Genomic DNA, 19532 nt, shown 5'->3' with positions numbered 1-19532 from the left:
CACCTGTCCCCCCGGCTGCATACACAACCCCTAGAGTCCCAGATCACAGATTGTCTGCATCCTATGCATTAGCACAGGGCACAGTCTCATATTAGCAATGTATGTTCCATGGGCTTCTGCTGTAGTTCAGCCAAAAAGTGTATTGCCATAGCAACCATGTGTCACATGGTGCCATACATGCTACATTTCAAAGAGCCTGTACATAGCATTTGCAACTAAACATACTCTGCAATATGTCATGTGAACTTTGGTCCACATTGCAAGGTTTTGAATGAAAAGCAAGCACTACCTCTCTGGAAACAGATGTTTACAACCTAAGAAAATGTAACATATGGGAGGGGAAAGGGTGAAAAAGATCAAGGGTGGCCTTGGAAAATCAGTGGATGACACTTCCTCATTTTGAATATTGGAGAAAAATGCTGCTGGTAAATGTTATTCCCACGCCAGCCAGGGGGACAGGAGAAAGGGTTAAAAGGTCTACTTTGTGCCCTGAGTCATCTTGGGGCTTCTAAAATAAGGGTCAGAGGTCCTGGATGAAGGAAAATAAAACCTTTGAAAGCATAGGTCAGATTATTTAAATTTAGGACTAGTCACAAGGTTGAGATGAAGGAAAAATGTCAGATAGAGACTGGGAAGTAGCGAGTCTGCCTTGCTTGTCCTTGCATGGACTGGATGAGGACAAGGCAGTGACGTTTCCACAGACTCAACAGCAACCAATAGCTCTTCATGAGTCAAGGTGTGCATTTCAGTGACATCTCCATCTACAGAGCTAGTGCACACTTAACGTTTTTGCTGGGAGTCCTAGTGGTCTCGCCAGAAAGGTATGGGGGCTGCTGTTAGATGTTGAGGTCCATTCCTCAGTGTCAATACTACTGCGCTTTGCAGCTGGAGACACACATGCTGCACTCTGAGTCGTGATTTCTGCAAAAATGGGAATAAGACTAATTCCACTTAGGAGTCCAGGGACATGGTAAAAGCACTGCTTAAAGTAAATTATTGGTGCTGACTGAAAGTTTTTGTCACTCAATGTTTCTGGAAAGTGACAAAAAAAGTCTACAAAATTCAGTGCATTTACCCAAAACCCACTAAGACCCCTAGGATCACCCTGAACTGGTTAGCCAAAATCAGTGCCTGTCCTGTCTAGGCAGACTAGTTCCTACTCAACCTGATCATATTCAATTTCTGACCCAAGTTGAGAATTTATTCATTAAGTTTTCAGCAGCTCATTAAAAGTTGCTTTTATTTAATTTTAGAGAAACTTTTGATTTGATGGGATGTTCCATATATTTATGATTCACATTAAATTTGTATTGAACTAAATAGTAAGGTCCACAAGATGACTTGCTTATATTTTTTTATCATTACTACCTGATACAAACCTAAATATTTATCAGCTAAATGAGTAAATGAAATTATTCAGCACTGACATCTACTATAATTGATCCTGCTTTTCCAGAATTAAGTGGGAATGAATGGAGTAGACAATAAAATATTCTCATTCTGCAATTTAGTAAGTCATTGTGCCCACTTCCAAGTGTTGTACCATGGCAGTTGTAATCCTAGCTACCATTCCTTGAGCATTTCCTCTGTGCCTGTCACTGTGCTAACTAACCATATTGAAGGAGCCATGAAAGTGTGAGGTAGGCCTATGCAACCCTGCTCTATATGTGAAGAGACAGATTTATAAGCAAGTAACGGACACCACATTCCAGCTCTAGGAAGTGTCCATATTGCACCAAGTCTGGGTAAAACTACTTTCTGTTCCCTTGTCATCTCTTCTAAAGTTCCAACAGGCTTCTGATTGTCCTCCAGCAAAGGAACTGTGCGAAATAAAATGTTAACTGTCCTGGAACTTGAAGTACATAGTAGTGGAGACTCTGGTTTCTGAGACACAATTCTTTCTCACAATGAAATAGTTAAAGATGGTCTGAACAAACCTATAAGCTGTGGCGTGTGTCTTTCCCCACTGGCAGGTGATAGCACAAAACGTTGAGCAGTTAGTTCTCTCCCCTGTCAGAAGAGACTATCAAATCCAACCTTCCTCAAAGGCATTGTTATCCACTTGGCAAAGCTGGATGCAGGAAGAGTAGCTTAGTGGACCCAGGACTCACTCTGAGTTGCCGAGCCAGAGCCCCTTAGGGACTCTTCATAGTAGTCTCCCCAGCCTGTACTGACTTTCTGCCACCACTGTGTTTCTGAGCAAGTTCAGTTCCACCCTTCTCCCACAGATAATACTCAACTTCAACACCCAGACCTGACGCAGATGAACAACCGTGTCATCTTGCCTCACCTCCAGCAGCCCCAATGGGCTTGCCTTGCTTGGCAATGTGAACAGAAAAGCTGCTCCAACAACCTCCCAGTGCCACGAGATGGAGAAATGTCATTGAAACACAGAGTAATAGTTAGGAGACATAAAAATACACAGGACAGTTAGCAAGGAATGTGATAACTACTGGAGTTTGGACCAAAACAGTTTCTGGCTGCCTTTTTTTTTCTTAAATGGAGTGAATACAGGCTGAAAGAAGACAATTTTTATAAACAAGTAAAACCCTGAGCCTAAGATAAATGTTGTGATGTACACACTGTAGCTGTGATGAACTAGACATGGTGAGAAATGCAACATACTGAGAAAAAGACGAAAACTGTGATAAAAGTGTCACGATGCAAATTGTTTTACATTAACAATATTACACTACAAAGAAAGAAAGACAAATACTTTAATGCAGCAAGGGAAAAATAAAACAAAAGCTTCCCCTGCAGTTGCAAGATAACTGTGCCATTTCGGCGCACGTTTCTCTGCGCATTGAGAGAAGCTTCCAGAGGGACCTTTTGATGAGAGAGACAGGCAGGTGCTAGGGGCAGACACTCTTGGGGCTTTCAGTGCAGAAAACAAGCCTTCACCCTCAAATAAAATGGTGTCACTTTGCCTCGGGAACCACTGGCGAGCGGTTCCCTACTGGACGGTGCGTCCTGGCTTCTTTAGTCAGTCTCTGTTGCCCGCTACATGGCACACTTTGAGCTGTGGAGAAAACATGCAAAGCCAGTGTAGGAAATGCATGCATCCCTCCAGTATATGATTAATGGTAGAGAAGATATTAGTTGTGCTATTTTAACCCACCCAAATTGGATGATCCCCTATTGCCTATCCATAGGGAAACAGAAATAAAAAAGGAAATGGATGACTAAGTTACAAGCCGAATAGTCTATCACCAATGACTAAAAAGGAAGCTCAGAGTGATAAACGGGCATGGATGCAATGGTGGTGCAGTTGGCACTCTCCTAAGGCTAGAAACTTCCGGAGAGCCCCGCTGCCAGCAACAGTCTGGCAGAGAGAAGTGGAGAGGATTGGTCCAGTGGCACTGCCGACTCCACAGCATCTCCGTGAGGAGCTTTTCCTTCAATCCCCAAGAAGAACCATCTGTAACTGCTTGTTGGATCATGCTGGTTCCTCAGCTACCTTCCAACAAATAAATCTTTGTATTTTTTGAAATAAAGGAAGGAGCTGATAAGAGGAGGGAAATGCTGTGAGAAACAGGAGGTGTAACAATTTCCAAGCTACTCTTAGTGCTGTTCACAAACCCGAAGGACAATTCGCCCCCTGAAGATAAGGACGGTGGCAGCTGTCATGGTTTCGAAGCTTATTTCATGGCAGGTGTTAGGGGTCGCCTATAACCACTTCTGTGGCTCTGGGAAGCATATCTTGTTACTCCCATTTTTTTTTTTCAGAGGAGGAAATTGAGGTTCAGAGAAGGAACGTGACCTCCTCAAGCTCAAACTTCTAGAAGTAAGGAAGTAGACTTTTAACGCAGGTCATCTGAAGTCCAAAGCCAATGCTCCTGATCAAGACACCCCATAGTCCTTTGACACCGCAACCAGACTACTCATCACCACCCACAGACTCCTGGAGAGGGACAAACAGCCACTGGGTCTGAAGGACAACAGCTTAGCAACTCAGCAAACTACGCCTTGAGCTTTACTGGCTCACTCTATGGATTCTCCTGTAGTCAATGCTACATGAGTAGTAATAAAGGGTGCCACTTGGAGAATCATATTAATACCAGGCAGAGGGCACGGAAAACATTTAAGAAAAACTGAATCCAACCCACTAAATAAGATGTTTTTCTTATTTACATCTATCTAACAACTGTACCCATGAGTTGCCAAGGAAAGAGCTCCCATCAACCCCAGGCAGGGGGCTCTACCTCAGGCCTCACAAGCAACACTGGCTGCTTTAAAGATCACACAGCAGTCAACATTTTATCAGCACTCCACAAACAAGTTAAGGTTTGGCTTAAATCTGAAGGTCTCTCTCCCTTTGGCATATTCTGGGATAATAGAACAAATGTCAAATCAGTACAAGATGGCATATTTACAAAATTGCACCCTGTTTTGCATAACCTAACGATGCAGCAGTTCTTACGGATTGAACGTTTCAAATCTGCTAGCAGAAGACTGCCAAATCTATGACTGTTTCATACACTTGCCAAAAGCCTATCAAATTTTGAGCAAAATGCAAAATAAATCTCCTCTACAAGTTAAATCAGCCCTTCTGTGTGTTCCAGGCTGCCCTCTCCTCTTGGCAGCAAGGCTCAGGACTGGGGCCCCTCTCCTCCTGCCCTTTGGGCTTCGACTTCTCTGTTTATTCACAAGACAATCCCTTCTCCAGTCTATGTCCTGTCATATTTATTGGTCACCATTTGGTCTACTCTTCCCAAAGCTGTCCTTCAGTTCAGTGGATCTCAGAGGTCCCAGGAAATCCCTTCCCCCATCACGTCTATCTCCCCTGATGCCCTCTCCCTTTTCCTGTAACCTCTTGGGAACCTTTCTGATCTTCATCATGTCCTCCCCGTTTCTTCTTTCCTGCCTCATACACTGTCCTCTTCCTTTTCAAACCCTCTACATCTCAATGTTACTTAGTATTTTAGTGCCTCCATTTCCCTGTCAATAAAATGGTGGTAATCAGAATAATTATCCTAGAGTGTTCCAGGAATACTTGAAACTGATAGATATGTGTAACGGTTGTAGAATAGAGTCTAGCTATATTAACACAATAAATAAATGGACACGTGAAGCTGGATGGGGGAGGTTAAAATGCTATGCTTCTGGCTCCTCCTCTTCCCAGAACTTCCTTCTGGTTTCTGACATAGCTTCCCAGGCTCCATGGCCACAATTTAGAAGATTCTAGTCTTTTTCATATATATTGGATTTGGATACTGTGTGATGTTCAAGTTTTTGTTTCGTTATCCTTTAAAAATGTATCTCCTTAGTGGGTTTTCCCCCCTTTCCCATCTATGAGGAGTAAACTTTTGAAGAAATCAAACACAGGACACTTTGGATGGATGCATGAATGTCTCTTATGCATTAATTCTTTGTAGTTCTGACTGCAGATAGGCTTTGAGGCATTGTCCACCCACTGGTCAGGATCCTACTCCTTGAGGTATGGCTACACTACACTGCGGCATGCTTGTGGCTACAGGGTGCAGTGTTATCTCCTTGGTTGTCCTAGATCATCACTTAAAGCTGTTGCCATTTCTGTCTGTCACTCATGAAGACTGTTGGTAGAGAAGGTATGTCCATAGAATTGCACTGCTCAATAGCTCAGAGTTCTTCCCTCTCCTCAGGGAGAAGTTTTTGAGGGGGGCCTCTTCTATAGGGCCCCTGTAGTCTTTAAAAGAGTTCTTGCTCTATCATTTGGCCACAGGTGGGAGGTAATCTTCAAACAGTTTATGGGGTCACTGCAGGTATCACAGTATTGAGTCTAAGCCTCAGTCCCAGGACCCCTTAATCTTTGCAGCTGCTTTTAAAGCATAGGAAATAATATCCCTGCTGCAGGGAGTCAGCCATACAGGTGTTACCTTTCATAAATGGTGGACATACTAGCTTGGAGCAGGGCACATGCTGACCTGGCATCTCTTTTCTCAGTAGTAAAAAGGGCCCAAATTCACAAGTTGTGTTCTCTTGGAGGTTGAGTTTCTCTAAAGACCAGCTCACTTGTCCACTGGCACTGAATCCTCTCAGTTGTATTGAAAATTATATTCTCTTCCAAACTCTATAATTCTATGTGTCGATGGTTTCCTAGCTAAGAGCATGAACTTACTTATTGCACAAACCCACACTTGTACATCCCTAACTCTGGATGTGCTAACTAAATGAGAACTTTTTTTTTTAACAAAATATTTTCTTGACACATGGAAATGCACAACGTAACAAAAACCTTTAAGGAATTGTTGAATTAGCTCTTTCGTGTCTTTTCAAGGGCTAGGACAGGAGGGAGAGAGAAAGAGAGAGAGAGAGAGAGAGAGAGAGAGAGAGAGAGAGAGAGAGAGAGAGAGAGAGAGAGAGAGCGAGCAAACCTGGGAAGGAAAAGAAGTAGATGATGAGTCCATAGGGGCAGCTGGGGCCTTGGAGGAAAATAGAATGTTTGAATATATTCCTGCCAGAGACAAAAGCACAGGCTCATTTAAAAAACAAAGGAGGGCAGCTTTATTCTAAAGCCTGCTGTGCACCAAAAATAGGCACTTAGATTCAGTTCTCCACTCAGATTCAGAGCCCCACACAGATTCCATCCTTCCCGCTCAGAGGAAGCAATGAGCAAGGTGCAGGAGACAATTCCGCTAATGCATTTGCCTGGCTCTCTCCTGCCCACCTTAGCTATCACCCTCCCAGATAATTCTTCTGAGTAACACATTGGGAACCTTTAGCTCCCTGGTACTGGCAGTTTTAATGTGTCCATTGCCAGCAATGAATTTCATGCCAAGAAAACCCGACTCCTGGCGTGGAAGGATTAAACAGTCCTCGGGTGCCATCTGTGCAGTGAAGAGAGAGAGTGACTTTGTGCACCCAATGTGCGTGTGTTGCCATTGGCAGGAGGAAGTGACTTCTATTTACATGACTACCTCATACAGGGAACACCTAAGGGGAGAGATGAAAATGGCCACCACCGTGGGGGGTAGAGCTAGGGGAAGGGATGATTGGTGTCAGAAAGAGGAGCCTGTAGAAAAGGCTGGAAGAGGAAACACGAAAAGGCAGATTCAAACTTCCATCCTATAATATTATAGAGAGAGCTGATTCAGGGATGCCAAAGGATGGTACCTGTTCTGAGGAAGCAAGGCAGGTTGTTGTGACCTCCTTCGGTACCAGGGTTTGAACTTAACCCTGTGCCTCAGGCCTTGTTGGCTCTTCAAATTGTGGTTTTCTAAAATGAATGTTTTGGCTTCCCATCCACCATTCCCCAGAGCCAGACATTAGAATCCTAAGTGTAGCTCTGAGTTTACAGGGACTTTCAGCACTTTGATGTAGCCAAGAGAACTTTCTTTCAGGTTAGATAATTAAGAAGAAAAAGTCAAGTTCCAAAATAAGAAAAGTGATGGAAAAATACGTGTATCACAGTATTTTCCTATAAAACTTTTTTTTTTAATTGAGTTAAGATAAATTGTAGATTTATGGTTCATAGAAAGAACCCCAAGGAGTGAAATGCTCAAGACATGTAAGGTTGACTATGGATATCGGGGGTGGGGGGTGGGGGAAGGAAGCGGACAATCCAGTGCAGAGTAACTACTAACTCAAGGTAGATTAAGATGAGAGTTAAGCGTCATACAAAGAAGGTAACAATGTTTAAAACATGGATGTGTAGTTAATGTGCTAGCAAGGTGTGAAATAGACTGGATCCTGGGAAGACACAGCAAGAGCTTACAAACTGGGCTCCTATTATAGAGGGAGCTAGCTTGTTTGCCAGCAGCATTGTAGTTATGAAAGAGGTAAATGATGCCTCAAGAGGATTACAGGATGTGGAATAAAAAGAGTGGGAAGAATAAAGTATGTGGTGTCAGATGAGACCCCTGGTCCAAACAGGAATAGCCTGATTATGAGGCTTCTTAGTATGTAAAGATGTCTAGTGTGCCATCTTAATTTGCGGGTTGTTACTTTTCTAGCATGTCTCAGAAACATATATAAAAATATGCAGGTACTAACAGAATGGGTCTCCATGTACATATAAGCTTGCTAATTAAGTTGAAAGTAGCTGGTAAAGGTAAATTACACACACACACACACACACACACACACACACACCTTGCAAAGGAAAAACTTTGAATTTATTATCTTTTGATCAGATGGCTTCAGACTCCATTGTAATAATGATGTCACCTTATAAAAATGTACTGCCCAGATCTATGCCTTAAGAGTCAGAACACAGTGAAAATTTTGTGTTGATATTGTTCTTGTTTTTCTTTATTTTTAATGCATTCTCCCGAGGAGAGTTTTGGACATCTTCGGAAAATGGAAATGTCAGAGATGATTTTCCTGGTTATCGAAGTTTTAGTTTACAAGTTGGTGGTGGGTTTTTTGTTTGTTTGTTTGTTTTGTGTTTTTCCTTCTCTCAACTGACATGGCCAACAGAACCAGGAAAGTTTTGAAAATGTCAAAGCGGCACTGGTCCGTACAGCTGCATCAGGGTGTCATCAACAAGGAGTGTGGTCTGGCTTTGCTGTGGCCTCTACAATAGCACTGACGAGTGTGGCAGCAGCCAGGTCCCAGTTCAAATGCTGCAGCTTCCCTGGAGAGCAAGTTGCCCACTGCTTCTCCCACTGTTGAAAGCTCTTTTAGAAACTGATGGACAGGGCTCTCAGGTTCTACTCAGCTACAGCTGCCATCTCACCTGCTTTATGCTAATCCCGTGTTAAAAATCTACATGGTTGGCTATGAGTAAGAAAATTGTAGGCAGGCATTTACCTTTTCATTATTATAATAACATAAGAATTTTAATATCTTGCTAAAGGCTTCAAGAATCTTCTGGGTCCTAAAAGGAATATGTTGAATTTGACATGTTTTCTAAACTGAATTTTTTATAATTAAAGTAATTATCTGATGTTGCTTTGTATTTCCAAATGAATGCATATTGTGACCTATATAGCATATGATAAAGACTGTAATTATGCAAAATATAGTAGGGGAAGCTATTGGAGTATCTCTAAACCACCTGTGTTATTTCTTTTTAACAAGAATTTTGTTGGAAATAATATTTTTTTTCTAAAATAGATACAATGAAGAAGTTCTTAGCCCATTAAACACAGCTATAAGATTGGGACAGCTCTCTCTCTCTCTTTCTCTCTCTCTCTCTCTCTCTCTCTCTCTCTCTCTCTCTCTCTCTCTCTTACCTTGTAATGGCCAAGGTTGTCTTCTGGAGTGGGAAGGCCCATGTAGCGCTCTGTGTACACTGAGTCTGACAGGAAAGGAGAAAAGAGGCTCAACTCTTCCAATAACATTTCTTATGCACATCTGCTGCATCACTTTATCTGTCCTCCTGTGCCTTCACTAGGACATTCTCTCCCCCAGCCAGCCTCTGCTAATGAAACCTGAGATGCTGTCGGGCAGATTGCACACTCACACTCTCGACTTCTCTGTAGCCCTGACCCATCTGCACTCAGCCCTCAGGATCAGGGCAGTAGACGTACAAACCAGACAGCTTAAAACACAATCAGCAATTGACCTGCAGAAAAGTCAAACGTGCAGAAAGACCTACTCAAGGAAAGTCATCTAGTGCCTGGGTTGTCTTGAAAGCTGCAGAGCCAGACAAACACATGCCTCATGCTATGATAATCTATCTCCTTCTGGGAATTCCTAACAATGATCAATTACTAGTGATTTGCTTAAACTTTATATTTTGGGTAGGTTGAGATTCACTCTGATGAAAGGAAAGAATTAACAGTCCATATTGACATAGCTGCTTCATCGTAATTCATGTTAAACATTTGTTTTCCCTCACTTTATGGGGAGGTCTCAAGTTTTGTGCTGTAACACATGAGCACTGTGAACAGATTATATTAATATCTGTCTGCTGAACTGACATAAGCTCTTTTATGTATAAATATGGTGGAATAACAGGTTGCACAATTGGTTTGGTTATTTTGGGTAATTAAACATAATTTTACACAATTAAAAAAAAATAAAGTCCTATATTATATATTACCTAAAACTTCACTAATGGAATTTGTTGTGTAACTAATTTCATTATTTCTGTTTTGTAACTATCGGTGTTTATTCATTGTACAAATTGGTGAATTTAATAAAGATATTCCATTCTAGTACACCCCGTACTGTGCCTACATTCAGCCCGTCTCCCTTCCTGTTCCCTTCAGATTACATGCTTGTCTCCTTGGCTTTTCTAGGTAGTCCCTTCTGCTCATGTATCATATGCATGTTCCTTGATCTGTTAACGTCAATTCTGGGTTTCACATATAAAGAAAAGCAGGTGACATTTGTCTTTTGGAATCTGGTTTCTTTCCCTTTATATGATGTTTTAAAAGCTGTCACCCTTAAATGGCCAGATAGCAGCAAATAAGTATAAAAATCATGTATTGTCTCTGTTCTTGACTGTCAGTGGATTGGACAAGCATTTTGACATTAAGTCTATGAATTCTTTAAATTAATTCTTCTATTGACTAAATTCAACAATTTAGTGACCGAGGCTTACACTGAAAGCACCACTGAGGAGAGTTTGCTCTTCCACTATTACCTCCCTCTCCTACTAAATGAGCAATAGTAATAGCTACTATTTCACTTAAAATGAATACAGGCTATATAATTTTATGTATGTAGAGAATACCTCTATAAAATATAGTATCTTAAAGGACACTTAAATGTAAAAGATAATAAATTTTTCATGTGAATTTTAACTTGAAAAATCAAATATTAACAACTTGGCTTGCATATTTGATAGGAGGAAAACAGGCCTTGAGAGCAAAATAAAAATTTCCCCAACATCTATTCCATAGCCTTCAATCTGCTTGTCTTAGAACATAATGCCACTTTCTTATCTATACTAACTATATTTATATGTATATTAAGATCTGAAAATTTTAAAAATATGATTTTTTAACATATGCATAGCTACATAATGTAGCTGTGAAATTTTAGAGCAATGCCTTGAAACACCTTCTACATATTCTTTGTTTGCAGTTTTGAATAAAATTGTTTAAATTTACACATATATCAAAGCTCTCTTTCATTGCTGGGTATTAGGCCATGCGCATGACCTTGTTTTCTACAAGTCTGCAACCTCACAAAGGCTGTTTTATCATTTGATTGACCACCAGAGGTCTCCAGAAACAACCCATCCAACCAAACAATTAATTCAAAACAAAAGTATCACATGAAAACAACTCCATTGTGTGCAAGTTAAATTGTAACTGCACTTGCCAAGTTTTCAACAAAAAGATAGTGATATTTTGCACATTGGCTTCTCTTAACTTGGAGAGATTTTCAAAGAGGGATTTTCATGGGACTAGTACTGCCGTATATTGGGGCATAAATATGAACGAGCATATTCCTTATCAACAATTCCGTTCTTACACTGCTACAGAAAGAACTTCAGTGAAGTCAAAGAAGGTTCGAGAAAACACGGCATCCCCTTCCTAGCCCTCCTTGTTCACTTCTGCTTAGTCTTGCCTTGGGCATTTTATTCTCAGAAGAATGATGCCGTATGGTCTATCTCATGATGAAGATGATATGCTAGCAGTAAAAGACAGTATGAAAGCAAATCCCCCTGGAAATCATCTGTTCCTGTCTCCTCTTCCTCTAACGGCCAACTCATATTTGATCTTCACTCAGAAAGAAAGAGATATATTTTTCCTTTTCTCTGTTAATATGTGAAGTCCCAAATCAAATTTGAATAAAGATAAAGAAACAGTTATTTGAGAAATGTAGCACTGGCGCTGTTTAAAATTCTGGAAACAGGATTTGTTGATAAGAAATTAGATGTGCAGGTAACACACAATAGCACTCAGGCTGGAATAACAGCAGAGTGACTGAGAACATTTTAAACGTCTCTGCAAAGAGCCACAGAAAGAAAGCAGCCTATTATTTTTCCATAGAAACACAGAAAACTAAAAAAAAAAAAAAAAAAAAAAAAGGAATGGCTTTCGCACTAGAATGTTAAGGTCAACTCTTAATAGTTCATTTCATACAACAGCAGTTACATACCATAGTACTCCCACCGTGACACGGGTGCCACGGCTATTCCGCACTTGAACACGCCACTTCCCGATCCCAGGACCATTGAGGTTACATACCCTCCATATGACTAGGGAATGGAAACAGTTATTTTTATGGAGGTAAAGGAATAAGGACATATGGTAAGCGAATCGCGGTTTCCACATTTCTCACATCTTTATATACTGTGCCTCTTTAGAGATAGAAAGCATGCTATAGGAGGCTTAAATTGGCTTTAATTGGGCAGTATCTAAAGAATATCCTTTCAGAGTCCTGGTCCCTTCTCATAAACATAAGGAAACAATCATGGGACATTAGGTGACCATATACAAACTAAAGAAGGTAATACACAAAAACAATAAGCACAAAACTTTTGCTGATTAATGAGATCTTTTTCTATGCCTTCCCCTCTTCCTTTCTCGTCTCTTCTTCTCCACTCACCCCCTCCCTCCTTCCCCTCTTGCTCCGGCCTCTTTATAGCATCATAATAAACTGAGGGGCACTTCCAGCTCAGTAGCTGTTCAAGAAGCCTGCTGCTCAGAGGCCCGAGACTGGATAGACATGATTTTCATCTCCAAATATTTACATGCGAAAGGTAAATCAACCTCCACTCTGTTATATTCACTAAGGAGTGCATACAAATTCATGAGTCAAAAAAAAAAAAAAAAAAAAAAAAACCAACAACAATAACAACAAAACTACTCACCCAGCCCCAAATTGCAATTCGTTTGCTGTCCACAAATCCCATTTTTAAAAATTGTCTAGAATACATGAAAGAAGTTCACAAATCAGTTTTCCACTGTGTATAGAAAAACTAAGCTAGCTGCACAAATGCAAAAAAAAAAAAAAAAAAAAAGCCTGACACTTGTTATCTCCATTTCATTACAAAGAGGAGCCAGTGCCAGCAATGAAAAACACCTGAGGTAAATGTCTATCGCGCTAACATCAGAACTACGTGAACAAGGTTTGAGTTTATTTGCGTCCATAAAAATTCTGTGTGTGTGTGTGTGTGTGTGTGTGTGTGTGTGTGTGTGTGCATGATTCACAGAAAACAAATCCTGGCAGTTTTTTTCACAGCTTTATATAAAAATTTGCAGCCCAGATGCACTTTTCTTTACATAATTGAATTTAAATCTCTCCAGATGTTTTTCAACTTGGAAGTGGCTACCCATGCAATAAAGTGGACAAGGACATGGAGGACACCCGAGTGGGACTAAGGACCGTCTCTGCACTCTTCCCTGAGAAGTTAAGCACAACCGCCAAAATCCCATCCAACACTGGGCATTGGTTAGCTAGTTCAGCACTGTTAAATGAAAGTATATTTTCTTTGATAGATAAAGAAACATCTTTGCCACCAAACTGTGTCAGGAGTTGAAATCCAGGCAAACAACCTTGTTTTATGCACCTATTTTATAATCATATCCTTACGTCAAAAGCCAACTCTTTTTACTTAAGGAGGTGTAGCAAACAGAGTGTGGAATTGTGTGGTGTCGGGGAGGTGTGGAAGTCTTCGATCTGGTGGACAGTTAATTCTCTTTTCAGTTGGTGATGCATGTCCAAGGCTGCAGAGTCAAGTGGTACCAGAGCAAATTAAGAGTACTTTTCAACACTTCCTGTCAATCTCTTTAAACAGGGAGGACGTATAAGCAGGGGCTGAGTCATGACTGCACAAGGGATATGCCTTTACAAAGTCAAACTACGTGCTGTCACAGGGCTTTTGGCCATTTTCCTGTCTAAAAAGATAAATGAATTAAAAGGTTTCCTTTTCCTGAATTCCACAAAAATCCATGTGAGTTTGTACTTGATTTTGAATTTCATACAAACACTGGTGCCTGGCTTCTTTCATGCAGTATTTTGAGATTCACCTGTGCTGCTGTATTCAGTTCATTTTAGTTGCTGTAACAGTGCCCCACTATATAGGTAACACTACATGTCACGATTGTCTTAAACTGTGGTTTTATTTTATAAATACTGAATTTGGTGATTTTGGCACTTTTAAAGCTCAGATTCATGAGGTTATGGAAGCCATAGCCTCCTCTCACAGAAAGATGACCAGTTTTTCTAGATAAGCATTTATTTTTACAACAGAAAACCTTCTAATTTACCCTTTCTGTAACCTAAAATTCCTTTTACATTTAAAAGAAAGTGGTCAGTAATTAACTTTGGCGTAAGGGAATTTCATTCACTTAGGAATACTTATCTAACATATTTTCTTTTCATTGGTTATTTTTCCTTAAAGGAGTTTTTCTCAATACAATGATCATTCCTGGATCATCCTGCATTTCTCAGTCTGTGATTTTACAACACGGTCTCAAACCGCCCATTTCTTAGATGTCTTAAAACATCTATCAGGTTGGTTGGGAACCTACAGGTTACAGAACTCATTTACCGCTGGGTGCAGTTGACCAAAAGCCTGTGAATGGACTGGGTTCTAATCCTACTTCATCCTGACAAATTCTGCTTCTTTACTTGAAATACACGATCTCATGTACTTTGGTGCCTCACATTTGACCATGTCCCCTGGAGGGGAAGACCTGGTGGCACTCCGAAGAAGGACAGCAGGTTACCAAGAAGAGACTTGATACCCTATGAGCATATACAGGGGGAGGTAATCCCCCTCAGGAACAGTCATAGAGGAGGGGAATAAGGGGAAAGGGGGAGAGAGGGAAGAATGGGAGGACACAAGGGATGGGATAGCCATTGAGATGTAACAAGAATAAATTAATAATTAAAAAAAAAAAAAAAAGAATGTCCCCTCCCAGGGCTGGTCTGCCGCAAGCCCTGTGCCTCTTGTAGTGTCCGCCTCTCTTGTGGGAAGGCCAGAGTGAGATGGTGTTCATATTTAATGAAGCCCTTATAAATTGTGAGTCATGACAGTTGTGCCCCCAAACTTTCCAAAAATAGAAGAGTCGCCTTCATCCTATCTGGGCTGTAGGAGCCCCTTCCTGAGCCTCATTACCCCTTACTTGTTACAAGGTCTGTGGACACTCAGCTTCTCCACCATGTAGTTTTGACCCTAAGGGAAGAGCCCGACCACTTAGGCGGAGGTTCACCTAGTATCATAGTTACATTGAACTTTCAATTTGAATGTACTGAGAAGTGGCTGGAGGATTATTAAAGAGCAGCCTTGCGTGTGTTGATGGGGAAATCACTAACAGGGGAACCCCCACCCCAAATGTGAACAATGGCAGCCCCGGATGGGAACAAGGCCTTCCCACCAGCTGGGTGCAGAGGTAATAGAAAGAGGAAGGAGAGAAAGCTCTTGCTACTGTCCCAACAGGAAAGTAGGCTTACCACAGTTTTGCTGCCATAATTTGCTCCCACACCATGGGCCCTGGAAGCAACAGAGCCAAGGACTCTATGGACTGGAATCTCTGAAACCATGGCTCCAGAATAAATGATTCCTCCTTTTAAGTTGGTGAGTCGTGTACTTTATAATCGCAATGAAAATCTCACTGACATTGTATATTGGTACCAAGAGATAGGGTCATTGCTGTGACCCTCACAGTTCAGAATCCTTTGGAAGAGAAATTTAGAAAAGTTGATCTGAAGAAACCAGCTAGAATGCTGCAAGCAGAAGTTAGTGAGTGGTCGTGATAGGAGCTCAGAAATCCAGAGTGCTGATAGGAAGGCAGGCAGCAGCAAATACTGCTGTGCCTAAGGAATCAGATAGGGAAAGGGACTGGATTAACAATTGGATCAAAGGTCATTGTAGTAAAGGATTTATCTCACTTTGTCCCATTCCCTAAGACCTTGTGGGTGGCTGGGTTTAATGGTGAAAGACTATCTATCTATCTATCTATCTATCTATCTATCTATCTATCTATCTATCTAGGTTTTTCGAGACAGGGTTTCTCTGTGTAGCCCTGGCTGTCTTGGACTCACATTGTAGACCAGGCTGGCCTCGAACTCACAGGGATCTACCTGCCTCTGCTTCCTGAATGCTGGGATTAAAGGTGTGTGCCACCACCGCCTGGCTGGCGAAAGACTAATTTATTTGAGGGAGGAAATTTCATGACTACCTAGCATTCCATGTACGGCATAATAATTGCCCTTTGCTTTCAGACAACTTTAAAGTGAAAATTGTCAGCAAAGCACACCAGAGAAAGGGCTGAAAACACTGTAGTCTGTCCTAAGCAATTTACCCAAGAAGAATGCATTGGATTCTCTCAAACCAAGATTACAGATGAGCCCTTTATCTTGGAAGCTGCTTCTCCAGACGTTTTATCACAGCGTCGGAAAGTTTCTCTAACAGGGCCACTCACCCCTCAGTTTATCTGTGTGTTTCCTGGGTCTCAGTTTCCACTCTCAGATGACAGTAGTGTACATGCCAACTTTCTTTCCCAAGTCATAGACAAAGAAACTTAGAAGATGTCTTTCTAAAACTTCATATAATCTATAATTACTGATGTTTTTATCTATCTATATATTTTTTTTTCTGCACTGAAAACCTGCAGGTGTGGCCAGGCGGTGGTGGCACATGCTATTATTCCCAGCAGAAGCAGTTGAATATCTGAGTTCGAGGCCAGCCTGGTCTACAAAGAGAGTTCCAGGAAAGCCAGGGCTGTTACATAGAGGAACCTTGTCTCGAAAAACCAAAAACCAGAACAAAATAAAAAAAACCGGAAAAACCCTGCAGGGGTGAAAGATTACAGATTCTCCCCCAAGAACATTCACATTCTTCTCATTTTACAAACAAACAAATAAAAGATCAATCAATCAATCAATCAATAAAAAGAGAAAGCCAGTGATGTTTGAATTCTTGTCCCAGTTTCTTACCTGGCTGCTTCAATTTGATCTTCAACTTCCAGTGTTCCCAGTCTTCTGTTGATTGCATGCATGATCTTATCTCCTTGGTAACCACTTCCTCTGCCATCAAAGCTAGCTACTATGATGTTTTCTGTACTTGCAAGGTATGTGGCCCAGTTGAGTCTGAAGGCAGCGTCTGCTTTTTGACTACAGGGACCTGCATATCTGTGAAAAGTTCCACCTTGTAAGACTACTATTTTCTCAAATTAAGTAAAGAACACATCCATTATTCTCCCGTGAGCCAGGTATATGCATCTTTCTCAACCATGAGCCTGAAAAATCATAGTAACCACTGAATTATCAAGAACTGGTCTTTTAATTTGGTGACATGACCATTATGACTGTGTGTTTTCTTTAAATGCAGTCCTAAGTTTTATGTTTGAACACTATTGTCAAGCACATTCTACATTTTAAGTACTATGTAACCTTAGAGATGGAAAATGTAATTCATCAAATAGTGGAGGTAGGGGAATTGCCTTGTAAAAACAACAATGGCAATTAGGGTAGCTTTCCATACTAGTCTATCCATTTGTCTCCTAGGTTGTGGGTTTCTAAAGGACTCTGGCCAGAGTATCGCATGCTCCACATTTTCCCAAGGATCTTGCATGGTGTTGCTCATATTGAACCTCTAAACCATGGTAGAAAGGACCATAGTATGAAGGAATGCTAGGACTTAAGACCTTAAGGATAAAAAAAGATATATAAACTTGATATGGGAAATAGGTATGCTATTCAGCCATTTTAACATCCTTGTATTTGCAATCTTTACAGCCTACAATCTACCATACATGTAGCCATATGTATAACCTTCATCACATCCCCTGTGTACTAGGAGATGAACCCCATAGTGCATTGCTTCTTATTTAAATGTCATCTCTACATAGTCTACATGACTCCTGGATACGTGCAGATCTCTAATAATAGTTCCCTCCCAATTCATCTCTTTCCTACTCATTGGCTCTTTCAGCCCCACAAAAAAAACAGGCAAGTCCTGCATACATGCCTCTTCTAACACTTTCTTGCCTTTTTTTTTAAGAGATAAAAGTTAAAAGTACTTTGATTTAAACAAAATATCACAAAATTTTAACTTAGAACCACATGTTGTAGTATTCTAAATTTAAATGGATGCATTCATATATGATTAAACATATTTTTATAACATGAAACTCCTTGGCCCTGTCAAGGATTGAGAAACTGGTAGGTTAACTTGTCTCTTGCTTGATAAGATGTTCAGAAGGAAGGATGAAGATGAGGACCTAAAAACACCAGTGGGACTTCTGTGAACTCCAGGGAAGCAAAGCAAACAATAAAATTATGACTGAGAGAAGTGTCTATCTTGTCTTTTAAGCTGGGAGAAAACACAGGATAGAATTTGTAGGTATAAAATGGGAGGAGAAAACAGGGATCAATGATGCAGTAAAGAAGAGAAGCATTGACTCTATAGTTCATTAATCTGCACCCACCGAGAAATGCGGCAGCTAAGTGCTGGGTTACCCTCTCCTGGATACTTACACATCTAATAGTAGAGGGTATTGCTTGGATTTATCAAAATGAGGAGGCAAGATCATTTGATACCAAAATCCTAAACAAACAGAAAGATCAGTGAATTAAAAATAGTGACTAGTGTGAGATTTCATTCCTTATTTTTCAGTAATGTCACGTCCAGAGTTTACCAATTTCTTAAGTTAGATAGCTCACGTTTTAAAGATATAAGAAACACTGTGGTTGGATGATAAATGCTGCTTCTTCTGCAGTAGAACAATGAAGTTGTTTCTAATACAGCCGTGAAGTCCACTTGTGCCTTGTAAAATACAAGTGCATTTTAGGATTCCTAATGTTTTGTTTTTATGCGTCTGTTCTTTGGCACCCAATCTACTTCTCTAGCTTGTTTATGTTCTAAATTTTCCTCCCAAATGTTTTCCTCTTCTTGAATTTCCTTGAAGCTGTTTAGAATTTGTAGTTGGCCATAACTCTCTTTTAAAATTCTGACTTAATAGCATTTTTATAATTTCTATTGCCATCCCAGACCACAAAGCAGAGTCCCATTTTCAGCTCAGGATTTCACAGAATGAAGTCGGCTTCTGTGGAATAAACTGCTGTGCACATTCTGTATGCTCTCCTTAGGGTCCATCAAAATTCTTGTGCTTGATTTAACAACAGTTTAATAAAAAATAATTTATCTCAAAATAATGAGTCTGTTTTCTTTGCTCCCAAAATAAATAAGACTAATAAATCTAATCAGAGTTCTACATTTTCAGGATGATTTAAACTGCAGGTTCAAAAATATCCTGATCTCTAGAGGTGTTTCTTACATTTACTTTCCTTTTCGTTTATCGATTGATTTTCTAATGATTTTGGTTAACAAGAAAAGACAGATTCAATAGCCAAACGTTTATATAGATAGGCTTATTGCCAATTTGTGTTTACTAATTGTTTTGTGCTTCTTATTCAGTGTGTCCATAAGAATAAAATTAGTTTCCTATTATACTTTTAATCAAATATCAAACTACTAGCCAAACTGATATTTTTAATGTGTACACCCATCATTATTTAATCTCTCTTGTCTGGCCAGTACTAGTTGATTAGAAGGGGTTTCTAACTCCATATTTCTATAAATATACAGTTTTTCTATGAGGAGGGGTTCTTTCTGGTTCCTGGATCTCACTTCCCAATTCTCTTCTCTCAGGCCATCTCTCAGCCCCCTTTTCCTGTAGTGCAAATGACTATAACCTAAT

At 40.4% G+C, this 19532-nt stretch overlaps 1 protein-coding gene across 1 annotated transcript in view; it reads right to left on the bottom strand.

Moving 5' to 3' along the window:
- Dpp4 (dipeptidyl peptidase 4) overlaps positions 1 to 19532 on the bottom strand; it is a 79012-nt gene that overhangs the window by 658 nt on the left and 58822 nt on the right. The window contains exons 19-23 of the mRNA XM_051166683.1: positions 18310 to 18379; positions 16768 to 16962; positions 12695 to 12749; positions 11980 to 12079; positions 9156 to 9220 (exon numbers count right to left, since the gene is read on the bottom strand). Coding sequence (XP_051022640.1) covers positions 9156 to 9220; positions 11980 to 12079; positions 12695 to 12749; positions 16768 to 16962; positions 18310 to 18379 — 485 coding nt within the window. The remainder of the gene's footprint in view (positions 1 to 9155; positions 9221 to 11979; positions 12080 to 12694; positions 12750 to 16767; positions 16963 to 18309; positions 18380 to 19532) is intronic.

This window comes from Acomys russatus, chromosome 24 (assembly GCF_903995435.1).
Source record: "Acomys russatus chromosome 24, mAcoRus1.1, whole genome shotgun sequence".
NCBI classification, from domain to species: domain Eukaryota; kingdom Metazoa; phylum Chordata; class Mammalia; order Rodentia; family Muridae; genus Acomys; species Acomys russatus.
Note: the sequence above shows the minus strand (reverse complement) of the source record. Positions and strands in the feature narration are given on the sequence as shown.